This window comes from Serinus canaria, chromosome 1, assembly GCF_022539315.1.
Source record: "Serinus canaria isolate serCan28SL12 chromosome 1, serCan2020, whole genome shotgun sequence".
In the NCBI taxonomy this organism is placed as follows: domain Eukaryota; kingdom Metazoa; phylum Chordata; class Aves; order Passeriformes; family Fringillidae; genus Serinus; species Serinus canaria.
Window position 1 is genome coordinate 36,847,175 of NC_066313.1, and position 20,201 is coordinate 36,867,375.

Sequence of the window (20,201 nt, forward strand, 5' to 3'; positions counted from 1 at the left end):
AAGATTAACTAAGTTTCTAACTAGCTTTTAAGAGGAAGTCCAGTTTGCAACAGAAAGTATAGCTCCTTTCAGCTCACACTGCTTCCCATACTCAGCTCTTGCTCACCTTTGATTAATACTAATATTTATCTAAGTTGTGAAAGTTACAAACCATCATCACTACAAATCCAGGGCATTTTGGAAAGCAATTTAAATGATCAGCAGTATTTATTGCAAATCAGCTTCTGTCTTTTACCATTTACAGGTGGACAGTAAAAGTAAACACGCAATGAAGAAAAAGAACATTCATGTGACACAAACTGGTTTAATTAAACTGTAAAGGAAAACAATATGCAGGAATAAAAACGCCAGATACATAGCACTTATTAATTATGAAGCTGTTGCTGATCTTGGAAAAGCATTTGAGAATCCATGACCAAACATTCAGCCTTAATATCTGAGGGAAAGGGAGGGAATGGCCACGACCTACCAAGTCCTTCTGCAGTACTGCACATAAAACTGTACTACTTGATATATTTTTCCATGAACTTTTTGTGAAACTCTGATCGCAGAGTATCATTGACAAATCTTTTGTCCTTTTTTGTTTCATCTATCCCCTTGGCACAGTTCTTGAAGACAACATCATCATCCCACCTGAAAACAGAAGATTTTCATTTCAGTAAGCTTGTATGAAAATTAGGTGAGATATACAAAAACATATAAATGGAGTTTGACCCTCTTACAGAACAACTAGTCATTAGGATTAGATTTTAGTCTTTCAGAAAAGATGATCTATTATTCTACCCCAAGCTATCTCCTACACACTTGTGACAAGATCTGAGGAAGGAAATAGAAACCAGCTACAGTGATGACACTTTCTGACTCTGAACAGTGAGAGTCAGCAAGGTGATGGGTGCCCCCGAACAGACTGACAGTACCTCCTTTTAACTTTGAAGTTTGCCTGAGGCTGTGCTGGCCCAGTGAGGTTCAGCAGTGGGTTACCACTCAGGATGTTCTCCATCCGAATTCTTTCTTCTTCAGCCTTTTGCTCTTGCTCCTGAGAACCAAAATGGATATATTATTTTTCTAGGCCACTCTTCTCCTCTAGCTGGTAGAGATACACATTATTTAGCTTTGAACACTCACACAGATGGAGCTTTAATTCTTAGCTCAGATTTTTCAGAGTGTTTGGCACTTGCATATGAGGAGATTAAGGACAGAAGCAGAGATACTCTACAGACCTTGACTTTGCTAATAAACTGTCAAACTAGCAACACGCATATCGGCTCTACTTAGCTCTGATGCACTATCAAATATTCAGGTGAATTCTAGCTTTACCATATACATATTTATTATATTAAAAACTGTATACACATTAAAAGGTTTTCTTTATCCTGATGAGAAAACACAGTACATCATACAATATTCAGTAGGCAGAAGAAAACATACAGCACATTAAAACTTCTCTATTTTCAGCAGCTGTTTGGATTTTACAATTACAAGTTCCCTAGGGACCAATTAAAAAGAATACTGAGAACCCCACAGTGAAATGAACACAGGATGTCATAAGACTATTTAAGAGTTTCAATATTAAGAAGCAGACAAATTTTCTTGCCCTTTTACTGTCAAATGCATATAACTCAAGCCTAAGTGAAGCAATGCACTACAAGTAACACAAAGTAATTTCACTGCCCACACTTTCAAGCTCTATTAGCACATCTAGTGACTTAAGTCACTTGAAAATTACTGTTTAGTATTAATTTTACATATTTTTCCACAAGCTTCCACCAATTTTGCAGGGAGTGTTCTTTGATGAAAGAACTAGTAGGGAAAGAAAGTAATTCTATAAATTAGAATGACTAAGTAGGTTTCCTACCCTGAAGTATGGTCTGAAGACAATGAATATGGTTAAAAATGGTTAAAAAATTAACTGAAGCTTCATTAGCACTGCAGGAAAATTAAACCATCAAATCACTTAAAAATTATATAGACTAAAAACAAAGAGATCATGGGGTTAGGGTTTTTCCCCAAGGTGGGAAAAAAAAAAAAACCCCTGCAGAAAATTAATTGCTGAGGACTTCTACAGGATCCCAAGAGAGGAAATAGCTTCCTTGCTGCTGGAGTTAACAAATTTAAATGCTAAACGTGATGAAGATGCTAGCCAGAGTTCCCTAGCTTCAAACATGCAATCAATACCAAGTTATTTATTATTACCTAGAATTTACAGTATTTTTGCATTAAATTGATCCGGCATGTGAAATTTTGGATGGATGCCCTATCCCTGGAAGGGCTTAGGACCAGGCTGGATGGAGCTCTGAGCAACCTGGTCTAGTGGAAGATGTCCATGCTCACAGTAAGGGAGTTGGAAGTAGATGACCTTCAAGGTCCTTTCCAACCCAAGTCATTCTGTCATTCTATAAAATTTTCTTTTAAAATACCTCAGCTTTCTTAAGAACATGGATTTAATGGGCACACAAATAGCAGATGATGCAGGATCACTGGTAAAGATTTTACTTTTCAAAATCTACTCAAGTTTTAGTTATGAAAAAACACCTACCATTACACTGCTTCTCACAAAATGTAGAACCAGCTGTAATTAATTGCCAGTGAGTGGGATGGGAAAAGCTCCGGAGAAGGGCCAATTGCTCAAAAGCAAAGCACAGCTTCAAGACAAGCCCTGTAATGCCCTTATTAAAATATATGCCTTGGAAAAACTTGCTCTTTCCTGCTACTGTATCCATGGAGCTTTAATACAAACCTCAACAATTCAAAGTTATTAACACAAATCAACTGAGGTTTTAAATTTTCAAATAGCTCTAAATCTAACATTTGCAGTCCAACTTCTGTTATTATCACCCCAGTAAGTATGGAAACATGAAGAACAAAAATATTTGATATGGAAAAACAATTTCCTCCCATGTTAGAAATATAAACTCAAATTAGACTTTTCTCTGTGGATCAGAGACAAGAAATGTATGCAGCTGCTTAAGCACAGAATGCCAATCTTTGATTTACCATCTTCCTTCCACTTAACATGGAAGATCCAAGAGCCATGAAATCTCATTTACCGCAGTCTGTTGCCATGTGTTCCCACCAGAAGTCCAGCAGCCCTCAGATTTTTGTACAGCACATGCATGCAAAGCACTGTTTTGAAACCAAGGAAAGTCTTGGATACTGGAACAAGCAAAAACCCAGTACTGATCTCCAGGTACCTCCCAGGAGGTGATCAGATACTGCTTATGACCATTAGCAAATTTACAGCTGGATGCAAGAATGTGAAGTTCTCTCAGTGTGGTCCAATATGAGGTGGGCTCTGCATCACTAACTTTACTCTGCAAGGCTCCATTAAAAGTGAGGCCTTGAAAACACAACAGGCCAGGGAAAAACACCGAAAGCAAATGAAAAGGCTACAAACCAAAAATTCCTAATCAAGAGAAGGCAGCACTACCAAGACCATTGTAAGAAATTAATAGTCCTCTATTGAAAAATGGATCTGTGGAGAGAACTTGTTCCAAGCTTCTATATGCAAACAGATGCAGCAGTTTCTCATTTTAGAGCTGCAGTCCGGGTGAACTCTTCTGAAAGTGGCAGGTAGAGCACAGACATTAACTTCAGCCATGATTCAAAGTTACTGAACCTGTGCATCGTGCATGACCTTATCTGAAACAGACATTACTATTTTGGTTTGGGTTTTTATGATACATGAAAACGCATCCACACACCACTGACATACAGGGAACTACAATGCACTTCACATATGATTTTTTTAGTGGTCAAAAATCGACTGGAGTCAGACAGCACCTCTTCAAGAAGAATTGCAGCTCCTCTTCCCTCCCTTTCCCCATTTCAGATTTAATCTCATCAATTCTTACAAAGCTGACGATTCCAGCACTCTCAACCATTCATGAAGAGATGCAAAAAGCACTCTGTCATTTGAATGGCAAATATTCAGAACCACTAGAGAAAGATAAAGCCAATATTAAGAATCATAAAAAACAGGCATACAGTACTCCCATGTACTTCCTACACACAGATGCACGTTCTAATTTTCTATACTAAGATTTCTAAAAGGCATGTTAACACATCACCTTAATCTTTATCTGCTTTGATATAACCCACATAATATCCTTCAGCTTCAATCAGCCTGACATAGTTTTCTAATAACAAAGAAAAGCATTAAGTGACAAAGCGTGATGATAGAAAAAAAAAATCAAAGCTGAAATAACACTTTTAAGAAGTGTTATACTACAAGCACTAGTGTAAGACTTAAAGAGGGATTTAGCTCTGGATTAAGACACCAACAGCTGGACATGGTCCCAAAGGCACCTGAGCTCACATCTTGGCAGAGACCTAGAGGATACAGGAGGGAGCCAAGACAGCTTTTAGTGCTCACACTAAATTAGTGTGAGCACTAAATTATGACACAGGAGACCAACCACACTCCAGGCTCTACTGACTGCATCTCCACTGCAACATCACGTAGGCTAAGATACACAACTTGTACACTGGCCCCAATGACTTGGCTTTTCTGGCTCAACTGAATTCTGTCTACAGCTGACTATTGCTAGCAAAAAAACTGCATTGACTTAAGTCAACTACAGTTGCAGAGGACTGGGAAGTGGCAGATAAAATAAGTGGTAGAGACAATCTTGGGAATTTCTTTCCTTGGCATATCTGTTTCTGACTGCAAAAGGAAAGAAAAACATCGTTACCATGTTTATTTTGAGCATAGTTCCTACCCTTAGCACAGAGCAAGATTACTTTTACAGAAAGTGCTGAAATTCCCCAAATGACTCCATTGTATAAAAGTTATTTAACCTACTCAGTTTTTATAGATGTTGAGCAGCTGAAAGAAAACCTGAAATAGCCAATTTCATCGAAGGCTGAAAAAAAGTTAAGAAATATAAATTGCATAACCTGATTTAAATGGTAATTTTTGAATGACAAACTATGACAGCACTGCCTTTAGCAGCAGGGAGTGAAATTCAAGCATGCACAGACACACCCCAGTTATCTGACCCTGTGCAAGTTACTAACTCTGTACAACACAGAGATTCAAATAATTAATTAAAACTTCAAAAACAAAGACTGCCAAGTAATCACAATGGCAGTGTCCACACACAGCTTTGTTGTGATTTTGTCCACAAGGAAAGGGATGTTATCACTAGTTCTTGTCAAGGTTTAAGTGTTCCTGGCATGTCTCAAACACTGAATGAAGAAACATACTCTGCCATGTACTTTTGCCTCTTTACTGAAATTTTCTTAATCACTGATTTCATCTTCTAGTTTTAGTCAGACCTTTGAGATTTAAGTGAAAAGGTTAATAGATATCATGACTCATTTTTTGATGTTTTATTTGAAAGCCTGTGACATGGCTAAAATAGGGGGCAGAGCTAAGATTTACTCTGACCACGGATAAAGTAATATATTCAGGTTTAGAGAAACTTAGTGAAATAAAACTGTTAAGAAAAATAAAATTTTTTTCTGTTCTCAGAAGAAAAGCAAAGAATGACTGGATATTAAAACAGGCTTACCAGAACTGCACACATACATTCAGCTGCTCACTCGTTTGAAATTTCTTTTTAATTATTTCAACTTACTTTCTAAGGAAGCACTTGAAAGCTGAAGAAGAGCACTGTGAAGCTTAATTTAGAATATTGAAATGTTTCCTGAAACCTATCTGTGGATGGTTAACACAGACACTGATTTGGTGTTTGTACAGTTTTATACAGACCTAGAATAATTCCACAGAAAGGAATTATTTCAAAACTAGAAATAAAACTAGAATTTCCTGGTCAGATTAGTGTCTACTAGAAACAATCTGAGATTACAATTGTAGAGGAAACGTAAGGAGGACTCCCACGCTCAAAAATTTTTTAAAAACATTCATAATATTTATTTAATGATTCTAGATAACTTCAGGGAACTAAGCATTTTGAGAAGTTAACAATCTTTGAGAGGAACTGTTTATTTGACTGACAAGCTACTAGAATCTCTTAGTATTAATATTGTCAAAATTAGATTTAGAGGATTTCTACAGAAATTGGTGTTCCCCATAAGGGAAGTTAACAAAGAACAGAAAGCTCTGTAAAAAGCAGAATCTCACTTTTTTTTTTAACTGCTGTTTCAGCACAGATGCATTTGGAAAGAAGCCCTTCTCGTTTAATGGCAACTCAAATAATGGACACCAAAGTGATGAGTGAAGACTATTAACAAAAATACACTTTACTCTAAATGAAGTCTCAGAAGTAACTGGACCAGCATTTTAATAAACTAAAATAACTAAAGTATCAGAGAAAAATCTACATATGGCACAGGTTTGGGATATATTACAGTAGTTCACCCACTTAATCTTGTTAAGACCCTGGGATGTTCCAAGAAGATGACAAGAAGAGACACATTAATCTGTCTGTCTAACAATGGGGTTAGAGAATGATGATCAGTGTGAAGAGAGAACAGGCATTCACTCCACAGTTTCTCTTTGCCTGGCCTCTGGCTTATCCACATTATCTACTGGGGACAGCAGCATTTCAGCAGGTAAAGCATTCCTGTACCTGGATTTGGATTAACAGCAACTGCACAGCTAAGACTTTACATAAAATGCTATCCTGAAGTCATCTGAATTATTAATACAAGCTTACTTAAAAAATTAGGTCTAAATTATGGCTTGCAGTACATAGTAACATGAAATAACATGCATCTTAAGGAAAAGGATTTTATATAGAATAACTCTAAAATCTTTAGCCAATAAGAACTTATTCCAAGGCTGTGGAAAACAAGGCATAAGCTAAACAGACTGCACACTAAAGCCAACAAACAGAAGACTTCTTTCCAAAGATGACCCTTACCCCTAAAGACTCTTTCCAAGGCTGTGACCCACTCTGGCTTTTACTTTTTCCATCAAAATAGTCTTAGTTTCCTATTCCCCAGAAAACCACAAGAAAATAAAGTTCTAGGTACCTGTACAGAACTCTTTATTTATTGGAGATGCCAATTTTAAAGAGAGACTACCTGTGAACACTGCAGGTCTAGATTTGAGGTGTGCAATAGTGGGCACTACTGAAAATAAATAACACGATTTTATTCAGTATGCATGCAGCACTGGACATTACAAGCCCTGCTGCTGGGTAAGGAGAACATCCATGAAAGTAACATATAATACCTCTAAGAGACAGCAAAACAAAACAAGTGCTATCCCAAATACTTCGTGGCTTTTAGCACCCTCTAGTGACAAAATTAGAATTTCAGAGAGATTATGATATTCTTACTTTCCACACAGGATAAAAGAAGCAAGCACTTGGTTATCTGAGCTGCAATTTACTAACTTATTTTCTTAATGCAAGTTTTCTACACTGAAATGCGACAAGTTATGCTGTTTAATCTTGATGCATAACTTCAACTATCAAGCAAAGTGGAAAATCCACACAGACCTATAAGTTCATTATAAGAACTGTGCAAGGACAACTGAAGTCAAAATCTTTCCTACACATGGCTACACTTAATTTGTAGTTTAGTACATTTCTCATAGGAATACACGGTCAAATTGCTGAGAGTGTTTTTAAGTAATTTTCACCATGCTGTTACTACAAAAGACAAATTCATTGCTTCATGATGTGCCTCAAATGACTAGATAAAGATGCAAGAGATGCTTTCAGACATCCTTTAATGCAGAAGACTCTCACAGGCCAGATGGACAATCAAGTAGCAACAGTCTTGTACAGCACAGCTTCTGCAATGAAGCAGCATGGTACAGCTTTTAGCCTTGCATACTATTTAGGTGCAAAACTGCAGAGCTCACTTGTTTTACAGGCCTTGTTGATTCTAAAGGTAAATTTTTATATTGTTAGGCAAGAACAGGCTCACAACTACAATGCTGCCAACAGCAGCTAAAACATTATCCTCTCCTGCTGTCTGCTGGAAGCTCAGCCCTGCTCACTGACAGCAAAGCATTCATGAAAAACACTAAACTATGAATGTGTATGTTAAACTACAGGAAAGGTTGCAAGTAGTTCAGAGGCACTAAAACATTATGTTGTCAGAACAGCCTTTGATTAGCGTCCTTATAAGCATCTAATGTGTTTATTTAGCATGTTCTAAAAAAATACCACAGATAAGTTTATACACAGGTGACAGGTAGCTTGGTTTTCTGACAGACTTTTTGATGGTTTGGGGGTTTTGTTTTGTTCTACACTAATGGAGAGTGTAAAAACACTTATAAAAACATACAAAACCACTCCAGATGAAGGAACCAAAGTTTCACAAAAGCACTAAAATTATTTAAGCCCTACCCAAAGAGAGAAAAGCAAAAAAAAAAAAAAAAAGAGAAAGAGAAAGCACCTAGTAAATAAAAGCAGATGAGGAAATGCTGCACATTTCCACTGATTCTGTTGTACCACCAGAGGAGAGTGTTTCAGCAGTGCAGATGAAATACTTGGACTCTAAACTCTGTTGCAATACGTTAGAACCAGTACCCAACACAAACCTAAAACTTGCTAAGTTTGACAACACAAACCACTCCCAGAAACTAGTCCAAACTTCCAGTACCTAGAAGTCAAATAAATAGTTAGGAATTTTGTGAATGCACGTCATCCCAACAATCCATCTTACACAAGGACCAGTAGCATAGGATTGAGTCCCACTCACAGGAAAACATCTGTAACTACAGGGACTTTCCTCCCTTTTCAAGGGCAGAACATGATGTAGAGAGAGAGATTATAAGACAGGTATGAAAGCAACAGGTGAATTGAATTTCTGAAAAGACTACTGTATTGTTATTGCTGTTATTTTGCAGAGACAACTTTCAAATGAATTTGCCTGTGCATAATCACTTGAAAACAGTTCTGGTCTTACAGTTCAAACTGGTGCTCCTTGCAGCACCAAAGCTGTAAAAGGACAGCTACTGTATAAAACCTGCAGCCATAAGAAGCAGCACCAAAAAGCACACATCTTTATTTCATAAATAAAAATAGTATTTTTTGTTTCATACAAGCTAGTTAACAAAAAAAATTACGCTGGATTGCATGCAGCTCACTAATGCCACTATATCCTTTGGTATGATAGCTGAGTGCAGAAGGCTTACACATGAAATCAACATTATCTTGACTCACTCCCTGTACAAAGTGTAGAAAAAGGGAATAAAATGTTTCAGTGAGTAAAACATTCAGTATGTCTTATACAGAAAAAAAAAAATCAATAATTATTAGACAGAAAAATAAATCCATCATATCTGAGAGGAGGTCTGAACAGCACTTTGTTTACCAGTTCTCACTCATCCTAAGTACTTAAGGCACACCAGTTTTAACAGACATCAGTTCACAAAAAACAAGTGCTTTGTAATGTGTGAGATTTTACCTTTCGAGCTTGTTCTTCAGCTCGTTCTTTCTTGATTTTTTCCAGTTCAGCCAGAAGGGCTGCAGTGTCATCATCATCACTGTCTTCCAAGTCCTCATCTTCATCATCTTCCTAATAGTAACAAATGGAAAGCAAGAATCAGCTTGCTCACTTAATTTAATAAAAAAATGGCCCTGGGCTGCCCAGCTAAGGCTACAATTTGCTACTGGCTGATTTCTGAAATACTTGGGTAGCAACAAATACAATACAAATAGGGTTTTTGCTCTTTTATAGTAAAGTCAAGAGAAAAATGTGTTTGTTCTTTTGGAATAACTGGAATTAAAAATGCTATGTAACTGACAGACTCTAGAGAATGGGTGTCCTCAGCCACTCTCTAATCATTGTGATACAAGTCATTCTGTGTGCCTGATTAACTTGTCCAGTACTGCTGGGACCAAAAACCACAGGATTACAAAACCCAGAGCTTATTGTCAAGCCTTTGACTTAACTCCTAGATATCAGCAATAAGAAGCACAGTCAGAGGCAAGCATTGGTGGCTCATGCAGACAGTCATTCGCAGGTACCTCAACAGTTCTACCCTTGGGGAATTCTTACTGAGCCAGTGGTAATTCCCCATACTCTAAGCGGTATTTTTGTGCTTTCCAAGAATACCATTACAGCATGGATCAGAATCCTCTGAACCACTCTGGACTTTCACCACAGTACAGAAGCTGTAAAAGGAAAACATGTTGGAACCTGTCTGAAATATTTAGGCAGCCAAGAAGTACATACAGCATTAACAGCAAATCCTTAAGGAAGGGTAACAAAAGGGAAGAAGACAGAAAAGATACATACATCAGTAAGAGGATCATCTGCATCAAGATTTGCCGCAGGAATCTGGTCTAGCCGAGGCTTCTTAGACACAGAAGATGATGTTGTATGTTCTATGGTGTAAGAGTAAAACCAAAAAGCGTCTAAGACATTTCATTTAACAGCATCTAGTGTCAGAAAGCAAAAATCTTCACAATTTGTCTTGCATTTGAGTAAGAGAAACAAGCTTATGCTTATTTTCCCCTCACTTCTCAGTTTTAATGTCCAGTTTAATTCCTCCCCCCCAGGAAGCCTCAAGAGCAGCAACAACATCCCAAACTTACAGTCTGGCCTCCAGAAGTTTTTATAAGTCATTATTATTTCAATCAGAAAAAGCCCCATAAAAAACAGATGTAGAGAAATATTCTTATTACATATATCCAACTGGAGAGTTCCCATTTAGGATGATCCCAAAGCATTACTGTTGGCTACTTTGGTCCAAACAACATCTTCTGTGAATTTGAAAGCCATGCAATAGCTTCACACCTAAACCTAAAGTACAAGAGGTTGTACTTTAATACTAAAAATTAGAATTTCTCAAAAGGCTCTTTGATTTTGTTATTACTTCACCACATGTGAAAAGAATAGCATACTTTCAAACAGATTTATTGTTACACTGGTGCTATAACAGCAGCAGATGAGTCATTACTCTTTCTCCTTCCCATCTTGCTCATCCAAGTACTAAAAAAGCCCTTTATTAGCTGTACACACTTGTTGCCAATTCATTACAATTATACTGTATCAGCTGGGCATGCTTCTCTATGGGCCTGCCTAGATTTCTGCTAGCATGAAGCCAGCGTGAAAGCCAGTGGACATTCCCTTGCAGGTCAACAGCCCTGAATTATCAGGCCAATACCTTAAATTCTACTCTCATGACATGCTGTCTGCAACTGCAAACTTCTTACAACACCAAATTTCATGCAAGAACAATGTTTCACAAAGGAGCTGGATTTTTGTTTCTTGGTTTTTACCTCTGGTTGGTCTGTCTCTGTTCTTTTCTCTGGCGGCAACTCGTTCTCTCTCCTCCAGCTCCCTTCTGAAATCACGGTTACGCACCTCTTCAGGAGCATCCTGAGTGGTCTGTCTAAAACAACAAACGAGGAGAAAGCCTGAAGTTTGACACTCTACAGCTGAGGGCAAGTTTTCCATGGAGTCCAGTAAATGCTGGGCTGAACAGGTAAGGATGGGGAGTAAGAACTGGGTTCCATGCAAACGTATGTTTATTCTCTCTTCAGCAGAGCCCTCCTGTGTACGTATGCATTGCACACACAGACCTGCCACACCACACACCCCTGCTCCTCCTGGTGGCTCCTGAATGGATGAAAGGACCTTACCTAAATTCCTATAAAACAAAATGGTAACATCTGTCTGTATTTCACTACATTGAAATGTTCTGTTCTCCAGCAGTCCAATCCCAGTGTCCTAGCAGACAACTACAAAAATCATGGTCACCTTTCTTCATTGTTTCACCACGCCAAGTTGCTGCTGCAAACCCAATCTCTAAGGCTTACAGGTAAGACCAAGACTAGAACATCCTTTCCATGAACCTTTTCTTCTCCATGAACACAGACCATGACCAATAATAAAGAAGTTAGGACAAAGGCAAAACACCTTGTAAACACATACTACCCCTCTTTTATATAATGACACACTGACAAAAAGCAATGAACTACATATACGTGAGCCAGATTAAATTCCACCTAGAAGCTACTGAAATTTTTATGGATATCTTGAAAAGAGCTAGTGAATAAAAACAAGCAGCAATTGCTTTCAGCTCTCTGTGAACCCAGTGCTGGAAGTAAGAGCACCTGGAAGAAACCCAGGTATGAGCCATTATAAACTCATTGTGTGCACAGCCCGTCTTTATGATAAAGCCTTTAATTTGCTTTTGTAATTAAAAAAATGAATTTGGAGTCATTGTTAGAGCTCCAAAATTTCCCCAAACCCTGTGCCATGCACACAAACATGAGTGGGACTGAAACACCGGACTTTTCCTGCAGCGATACAGTCCTGGCAATTTAACTAAAACAACTTTTTATTAGGTATTTGGGAGGAAGAACAGAAGACACTTGAGGCTTCCTCCATCTCTCCCTCTCACACAAAAGGAGGGATTTAAAACATATATTCTATACTCCTGTCCCCACAGACTTCTTCCAAAGCAACAGACTGGTGTTCCAAACCACACTTTTTTTGCAAAACAAACCACCATGAATTTTCCCCATAACAGCAAAACACATTTGACAGCACTTTTTGTGTTGTTTGTTTTGGTATTCTCCAAAACACTCAGCTCCCTTATGAATATATATTGTTGAAAACAAAAGGGGCAGGAGGGAAGAGGTGACAGGGTAAACATCTACATTAAAAAGAGCAAAAGTAAAACCTTAACAGTAATTTCACTGACAATAGTAACATCAATTAGATAAAATGAGCATTTTTAGATTGACACATTTAAATTAAATTCTATCATACTGACTCCAGGTTTTATTTACTCTTTCAAAAAGATAAAAATTTATTATGAATTTCAAACATATGAAAATATTCCCAAGATCACATTATCTTTCTCATTGGTTAAAGAAATTTCTTCTCCCAGGACCTGCATAAACCATCTGCAGTTTAACATTAGCTCTTCCAACACATCCCACTACCTGAGTGCTATTCCATGGCTCCCCTGTCTCCTCTCAATGCCCTCACACAGTCCTTTGCCAAGTACATGATGTGGTCTTCCAGCTTTCAGGATGTGCTCAACTTCACTTCTCTCATCCCAACCTACTCTGGAAGTGACATTGTTCCCTGTGGCTCACCCACAATGCCAACTTACTTTCCACTTCTCTGCCCAAGAAGTTCAGTCTCCAACGCTCATCTTCTGATAATTCATGTACATAAACAGCAACAAAATATCACTAAAATTAAACCTCCCCAAATCACCTGCAATGCATTTGAACTCCTAGCTCTGCTTTTGAGACTTTCACTTTTAGCCCACTTGTTCAGCCCTCCTGCACAATCTCTGGACTTTGCTCAGTGTCAAGCACATCAATATGTGTTGAGAAAATTTTAGACTACCACACATAACAAAACAGACATTCCCAGCTTGCTTTGCCCTGACACTCAAAAAATGGTACTAACCTGTATTTGATTTTAGTATGAGAAGGAAGATCTCTGCTAGAATATTGTTTGGATAGCTGGCTTAAATCTCCTTCACCTTTTCCTCTTCCTCCTCTTGCAGGTTCAAATGTCGGCCTGGCTGCTGTCGTCATTTTCACTCCTACAGAATCAAGGGATGAAACAAGTTGTTACTACAATTCACAGTTCAAGACACTCCTTAGGAGCTACTTTGCTCCTGGAACTATAGAAGCAGTGACAAGCCCCAGTGGTAATACACAGCTGGCATACCAGCTGTCACTCAGCTCATGATCCTCAAAATTTAGGTAGTGTTTCATTGACAGAATCTACTCAGGTTTCACAATAGAGTCTTTTCCAATATGCTTGGGAAAATGGACTCTAACTTAAGTATGGAGCTATGTTTGTAAAGTAAATAACACCAGCCAGAAACTGATCTCCCATCCTTAAAGCAAGCAGTACAGTCTTGTAACTAAACTCTTTCCCCTCCTGAAAAACCACCCTCAAAATGACTGCCTACTGGGCTGAGCCCTTCATTACTCCCCAGACCACTGCTGGTGCCACCACCAGGAATGCTGGCTCACAGAGACCACAGCGTGCCGAAGATGGTGCTGATCATTTACCACTGAGGAACACCAGGCAACATCAACATAGCACAAGGAAAAAAGCTTGGATTAATGGAGAAGTCATCGCCAGCTCTCCCCTAGAAACTGCAGGAACTCAGCCTGTCCTAAAAACCAAACTGGCAGATGCCCAAACTTCTACCATCAGTTCTTCTGTGCCTAAGAGCGAAACAGGCTCCAACCAGCCTCAGCCACCCTGGGAGCACACACCATGTTCAGCACTGCCTGACAGGACCTGCAGATCCTGCAAGCCCAAACCAAGCTTTTTTTTTTGTTAGTTTGTCACTTTGAATGACAGCACAAAATACCCAGCTTCGGTATTATTATCGGTTATATTATCACTTTGGTTATATTATCATTTTATATTATCAAAATGATAACGTGTGGCCCAAAGTAACATCCCATCAGGAAGAACAGTTACTGCCCCTGAACTACTCAAAAAACAAAAATAACAGAGAGAAACATCTTTAAAAATAAGTGAGATGGTAACTAGCATTGGCTTGTTAATCAAGGACAGCCAACACTTTTCAGTGATGCTGTACCAGTCAGCTGAAGATCAGTGAGCCATTTTAGATCTCTTGGCACACATTCTGCCAGACCCATGATCCAAGAAAGTCAGTTGCTCCCATAACTTATCCTGTGCTAATTATATGTAACAGGGGGAACCACGAAATCAGGTGAAGAACAAGATCTGGTGTGGCTGCAGTAGTTCCAGGAAGCATCTGGAAAGCATCCCTGCTTCTCTTAGGTTACAGAATTAACGAGGTTGGAAAAGACCACTGACACTGTTGAGTCCAACCTGTGACTGAATACAACCTTGTCAACTAGACCAGGGCACTAAGTGCCAAAATTCAGTCCTTCCTCAAACACCTCGGGGGATAATAGCTCCACTATCCTTGGGCAGCTCATTCCAATGTCCAGTCACCCCTTTGGTGAAGAAATTCTTCCTAATGCCCAACCTAAACCCCCACTGACACAACTTCATGTCATTTCCTCTTGTCCTGGGAAAAGAGGCCAACCAACTGTCAGGCTCCAGCCTCCTGTCAGGCACTTGCAGAAAGCGATAAGGTTCCCCTGAGCCTCCTCTTCTCCAGGCTAAACAATCCCAGCTGCCCCAGCCGCTCCTCACAGGACTAACTTCGTCTGGATTCAGCTTGGCCTTCAAAGACCCAGACTCAACCTTAAACCTCTCAGATTTCAGAAATACCTGAAGAAGCCTCTCTAGCACTACCAGGAATTATCGACCAAGAGGGAATGACCGAGCTCGGCCTGCAGCTGGATTGCCTTGGCCTTGCCGGGCTGCGCCCTGACTGGGGGATCCAAACCGCAGCGTCAGGCCCGGCCGCAGCCCGGCCCCAAGCCAAGCCCGTCTCCCCCCCAATATCCCCTGCCCCAGAGACGCCTTTCCACCTCCAGACCCTTCCCGCAGGCTCCCTGCCGCTTTCCCGGGCACTCACAACGCGACCTCCTCCACCCTGCGCAGGAGAGTCCTACACCGCCACCATGATTCCGCCAGGCCCCCACAATGCCCCGCGGCGGACCATAGACACGGGAGGGCTGACCATAGAGAGGGGTGGAGAGAGCGTGTCCGCCATGATGGCGCCGGAAGTGCGGGTGCGCCGATGCCTCGGTGGCAATGGCGGCTGCACTGCGGGGTCAGGGCGAGGAGGGATGGGGGTAAGGAGGAGGGAGGGCTGGGAGCCTCGGGGAGATAACAGGAGAGGATAGAAACAATGGCAGGCGGAGGAGACGGGAGAACCTTAGGCATTCTCTTTATGCGGGGGGGCTGTATTAGGAACATCAGGCTAAGTTTCAGTATAAGGTAGCAAGTCACGTCTGACTTGTCCCTGCCCTCCTTGCAGAGAAGTCCTTTACGTGGTGTAGATGTTTATACGATAGATTTAGATTGGCTGTAAGGAAGATATCTTTTACTGTGACGGTATTGTGGCGCTGGAACGGGATGCACAGGGAAGCGAGGGTGCTCCATCCCTGGAAGTGTCCAGGGCTATGCTGGACAGGGCTTTGAGCCTTTCGACACGGGGGTTAGAACCAGATGCTCTTTAAGGTCCCTTCCAACCCAGAATGTTCTGTGATTCCATAAACATTGCTGTCTGTGTAAAGAAGTCAATGCACGAACGACGATCACTAAGGAATTGAATTCCCCCTCTTAAAATGCAGCTCCTTCCCTGCGTTTATTGCTCCTTTTAGATGCACTTTATTGTCAGGCTTCTGCGAATCCGCACTTAGGCTTGAGAAGTAAAAGGCTCTCTGATGTACCTACAAATGGGCCCACAAACACTTTCCCGAGTGCTCGACACCCAACATGCAATTTAGGAGAGAGCCCACGAGAGGTCCCACGAATACTGCTGTCCCGGGAGCTACAGCAGCAATGGCAATTGCACCCTTTGCAATCGACGAGCCATCAGAGAAAGCACTTGGAAAAACTGGGCCTTTAGTACAGAAAGAAACCAAATATTTTAAGCCAGTTAAGCTCCCCTCTGAAGTTGAATAAATAGTGACAGTAATGACTGTGTCACATCCTCAGAGCTACGCCTGTCAGTAACCAAGTATCCAGCACTGCATTTTCTCATCTGCAAGCCTGTGAAATGGGTTTATGATTTCTTCCACTACAGGCAGTTTAAACTCAAGATCAAACCTTGCAGAGAAGTCTGGCTTCGGGAAATTGGTGTTGTTGGGCTACAGCTCACAGCAGCCTGAACTGAGTGCATCGTTCTGCGATGGTGGGTGTTACTCCTAGATTATGAATCTGTGGACTTTAAATCAAGAGGCACTGACTGTTATGCTAATTTGACTGTCGTGGTGCAGCAGAATGTCATGTTTTGCTCAGTAACATGTCCTGAAGGCAGTGCCTACTGTTCAGTTGTAATATCCATCTGGCAGAAGGTATCAAATCTTGATTAAAGACCTCCAGAACTGAAGAGACCTCTCCTGCTCTTGGGTTAGAAGAAAAGGCAAGCATTCCATTGTGTGTTAAAAACTAGCACAGTCCCTGCTCTGCGCAGATTGGAAGATTCTTCAAATAGTAAAGGAATAGCTTTGTGTCTTTGGCCAAAGTTGTTCCCCAGGGAGTTTCCCTTCCCCCAGACTGTGTGTACCAAGATGTGTTTTATGGTGAAGGGCTTGATTTCCTTGGAAGACTTGAGCTAAAGAAGGATATTGGTGAAGTGGAGGTGCCTGAGCCCAGAGTCCTAAAAATACAAACTCAATTTTGTTGCAAAAGCACCTAACCTTCACAGGTGCACAACTTTTGGGTTTAAAGATCTCAAACCACACAGAGTTTTTCCCAATCTTGAACTTGTTTGGTTTAATTTAGGAGTAAGAAGTTTAGCACCGTATTGTCTCCAGGGCCTAACAATAATAGCTGGTCTATTCCCCAGCTCAAGTGCTCAGAGAACCTTCATCCAGTAATTATTCTCAGAGCATGTCCACACTCATCAATATCACCATCAGCTTCTCAGTCCCTCTGTGTCACATCACATAGCTCTTTCCCAAGTGGTAACACCCTACACATGGAGAATTATTGCCACCCCTGGCAGGCTTTGACATTTAAGGACATTCTCCATGTGTTTTTGACTAGCCAAGGATAAGGGAAGGGATTAAAGATCCACCAAAGTGCAGGGATGTAGAAAGGGACACCGCTCAAGTTCAGTGGTAAAGGTGGCAAGTATGAATTCCTGTGTTCCTGGATTCTGCATTGAAATGTCATCAGATAATGTAAACAAGTAGACAATAACATGGCTGTTCCAGTCTTTGCTGAGAATTTGGCTGTGGCAATGCTTAGAAAGGTGTTGTGTGCTGCATGGAAAACATGAAAAGCAGAAGTCACCACTTCCCTTGATCATTTCCTCCAGTGATTAATTATCCTCACAGTTTAAAACTGCATGTTATTTTTAATTTCAGTTGTCTTTGTTTCCAACCACGGGTGCCTTTTGTGCCTTTGTGTGGTAATTTTAAAAGCCTGTGTTCTCACTAGATATTTATACTTTGTAATCTAGTTTTGCTGCTGCCTGGGCTCTTCTAGTCTTGGGATTGTTTTCTTCCTTGCACCAATTATTTGAGGGCTTTTTCTTGCTCTCTATCTAATCTGTTGACAACAAAAATATAAAAACTGTTTCAGCATCAGCTCCATCAATGTGAACTAGAGAGATGTAATCACTTTCCTACCACAGCTTTCTATGTGGTTGTTTATCTGAGGATCATGCTGGCCTTTTTACCCACACCACTACACTGGGGGCTTGAATTCAGGTATATGTCCATAGTGACTCTTGAATCCTTCTCAGAATTGTCATTTTCTGGATTAGAAAATTCCATGTAGTCTTTGAGTTGCAACAAATAAACATATTTGGTTGTGTTACAGGCATCAGTCTTAAAAATAAATCCTTTGCTGGTGTCACTGGCATAGCCTCTTAGTGTCCTTTATGGTACCTGTACACATTCTCAGTGCAATTTTGTATTTGCTTGTGGATCACATCAGGAGACCAACATTCTTTAGTTATCCCAGTGCTTTAAGATGTAGGTCTCACCAAAGTGCTGGTCCTTCTCTGAGATCATGGCAAGACTGCAAAAGACATAGTGTCCTGAAGGAGAACAAAAACATTTCTAAAAACCTTGTGCCTGTCTGCAACCTTGTTAATGTTTTTCTCATCTACTTCTTGGCCTGCAGTGTTAAAAAGATTGTTTATGTTCCTAATGGACTTTAAAAACTCCCTTTTAGCCTTGCCAGTGTAGGGATTTTTTCCTGTTTCCTGAGTAATTTTTCTGTTCTTGAAATCTTTCAATGTATATTCTTTGGTTCCCCTTTCTTCCATCTCTAGCATTTCTCTTACTTACTGATTTTCACTGATTTTTTTTTTTCTGAATCCAGAAAGGCATTTAGTTGAAGCAATTGTAATTCCTGAGTTTTCATGTCTCCCACTGTAGGCTGTCTTCTTCTCACCCTTAAAGTACAGCAGGACAATGTGCAATATCCTCTTTCAAAGCAGTGCTCTGAAGGTGAGCTTTTTCCTCAGCAGAGCAGAGGTTCAGTGCTGGAATGGAAATCTCCCAGCTTGAATGTTCCACTTGCCTCCCCTTTCTTGTGAGAGCCTGTTTTTAGTTGTCTGAGGCACAGCTTGCATGGCTGATCAGCAGTAAATTGTAAATCCTGTTTCTGCTTTGGAGTGGCCACAGCACCGTTTCCTCCCTCAGGACGCTGTGTGCTTTGAAGGATTGTGCCTCCTGCTGGGAAACACATATAGAAGGGCACAGGGGATTGTCAAGAGTGGAAACTTGGTGCAGGAATGCTCAGCATCCAAACCAGCCTTAAAAGAAGTTCGTGGGAAGTCGCTGTTTCCTTGATTGGAAAAAGAATAGAGGCTGGGCAAGGCCATGACTCAGCCAGTGAGTCAGCAGGGGCTGCTTTCCGATGTTCTGTTCTTTTGCTCTTTGCCACACCTTCCCTGCTGCCTGCTATGGGACAGTAAAGGCCATTTACTGCTGCTTCTCTTCGCTCACAAAGTCATTCCAGCCTGTAACCTCTGCCCTGACGCCTCCCACTGCACCATCTCTCCAACTTTCTGCTTCTGCGCTCCATTCCATTCCATTCCCTGGGCTGCTGGGATTTTTGTGCCTTCAGTACTCCAGTCATGGGTGCATTTAGCAGCTGCAGACTCTAGCTTTGCAGCAACAGAGATGTGACCTAGATTGTGACCTATTCACCACAGAGGGACAATCCCAGGAATGAGTAGGAATTCCCTGGAAGAAAAAACACAGGATGAGAAGCTGATCTGGATCCTCCCCGAGGCAGTGATGACCTGCATCAGACACCGCAGACTGTGGTTCCTCATTAAACGAGCCAGACCAGTGCTGCAGGTCCAACACACTGGGTTTTGAATACATCTTCTGTCAATTGTTTCTTCTCTGTCTGCTTCCCCACACACACGGCTCTCCGCGAGATCCCAGTGCTTTTCCAGCGTGAGACGTGATGTCAGCCAAAAGGCACTCAGGGACTTGGGGAAGGGAGGGTGCTGCGGGAAGGAGGGGCCCCCCAAGACACACACAGCTAATGCTTCCTGGACTCACAGTTTTGGATGCGTGCTCAGCTCCATGGAAGCTCTCTTGTTTCTACTGAAGGGATTTTTTTTTGAGCTTTGACAAAGCAAATAATTTTAGCCATGCACTATTTACATCCAGGCAAGCAGCCAGGACATACCTCTGTCTATGGTTGCATCCACTGTTAAGCAAAAGTGTCCAACTGTTTTATTTATTAACCAAACATTTCTA

At 40.8% G+C, this 20,201-nt stretch overlaps 1 protein-coding gene across 2 annotated transcripts; it reads right to left on the reverse strand.

The window, feature by feature from the left end:
* Positions 1-284: 284 nt before the first annotated feature.
* Positions 285-15,536, reverse strand: CWC15 (CWC15 spliceosome associated protein homolog). Of its 2 annotated transcripts, none has more exons than XM_009102762.4 (7): positions 15,377-15,536; positions 13,303-13,441; positions 11,151-11,263; positions 10,165-10,253; positions 9,331-9,441; positions 918-1,036; positions 285-633 (listed from the first exon to the last, which is right to left on the reverse strand). In XM_009102762.4, exons 2-7 carry the CDS (start codon positions 13,431-13,433, stop codon positions 504-506), a joined length of 693 nt encoding a protein of 230 aa, XP_009101010.1. In that variant the 5' UTR covers positions 13,434-13,441; positions 15,377-15,536; the 3' UTR covers positions 285-503. The 2 variants fall into 2 exon arrangements, with proteins under 2 accessions (XP_009101010.1, XP_018763972.1); XM_018908427.3 differs by having other exon boundaries at positions 15,330-15,446.
* Between the last annotated feature and the right edge of the window lie 4,665 nt (positions 15,537-20,201).

Coding starts and splice junctions, on each gene's coding strand:
- CWC15 (XM_009102762.4), bottom strand. CDS start 13,433: ATGACGACAGCAGCCAGGCCGACATTTGAACCTGCAAGAGGAGGAAGA. Junction 11,264..13,302: donor CATACTAAAATCAAATACAG/GTTAGTACCATT, acceptor TTGTTGTTTTAG/ACAGACCACTCAGGATGCTC. Junction 634..917: donor AACTTCAAAGTTAAAAGGAG/GTACTGTCAGTC, acceptor TTCTGTTTTCAG/GTGGGATGATGATGTTGTCT.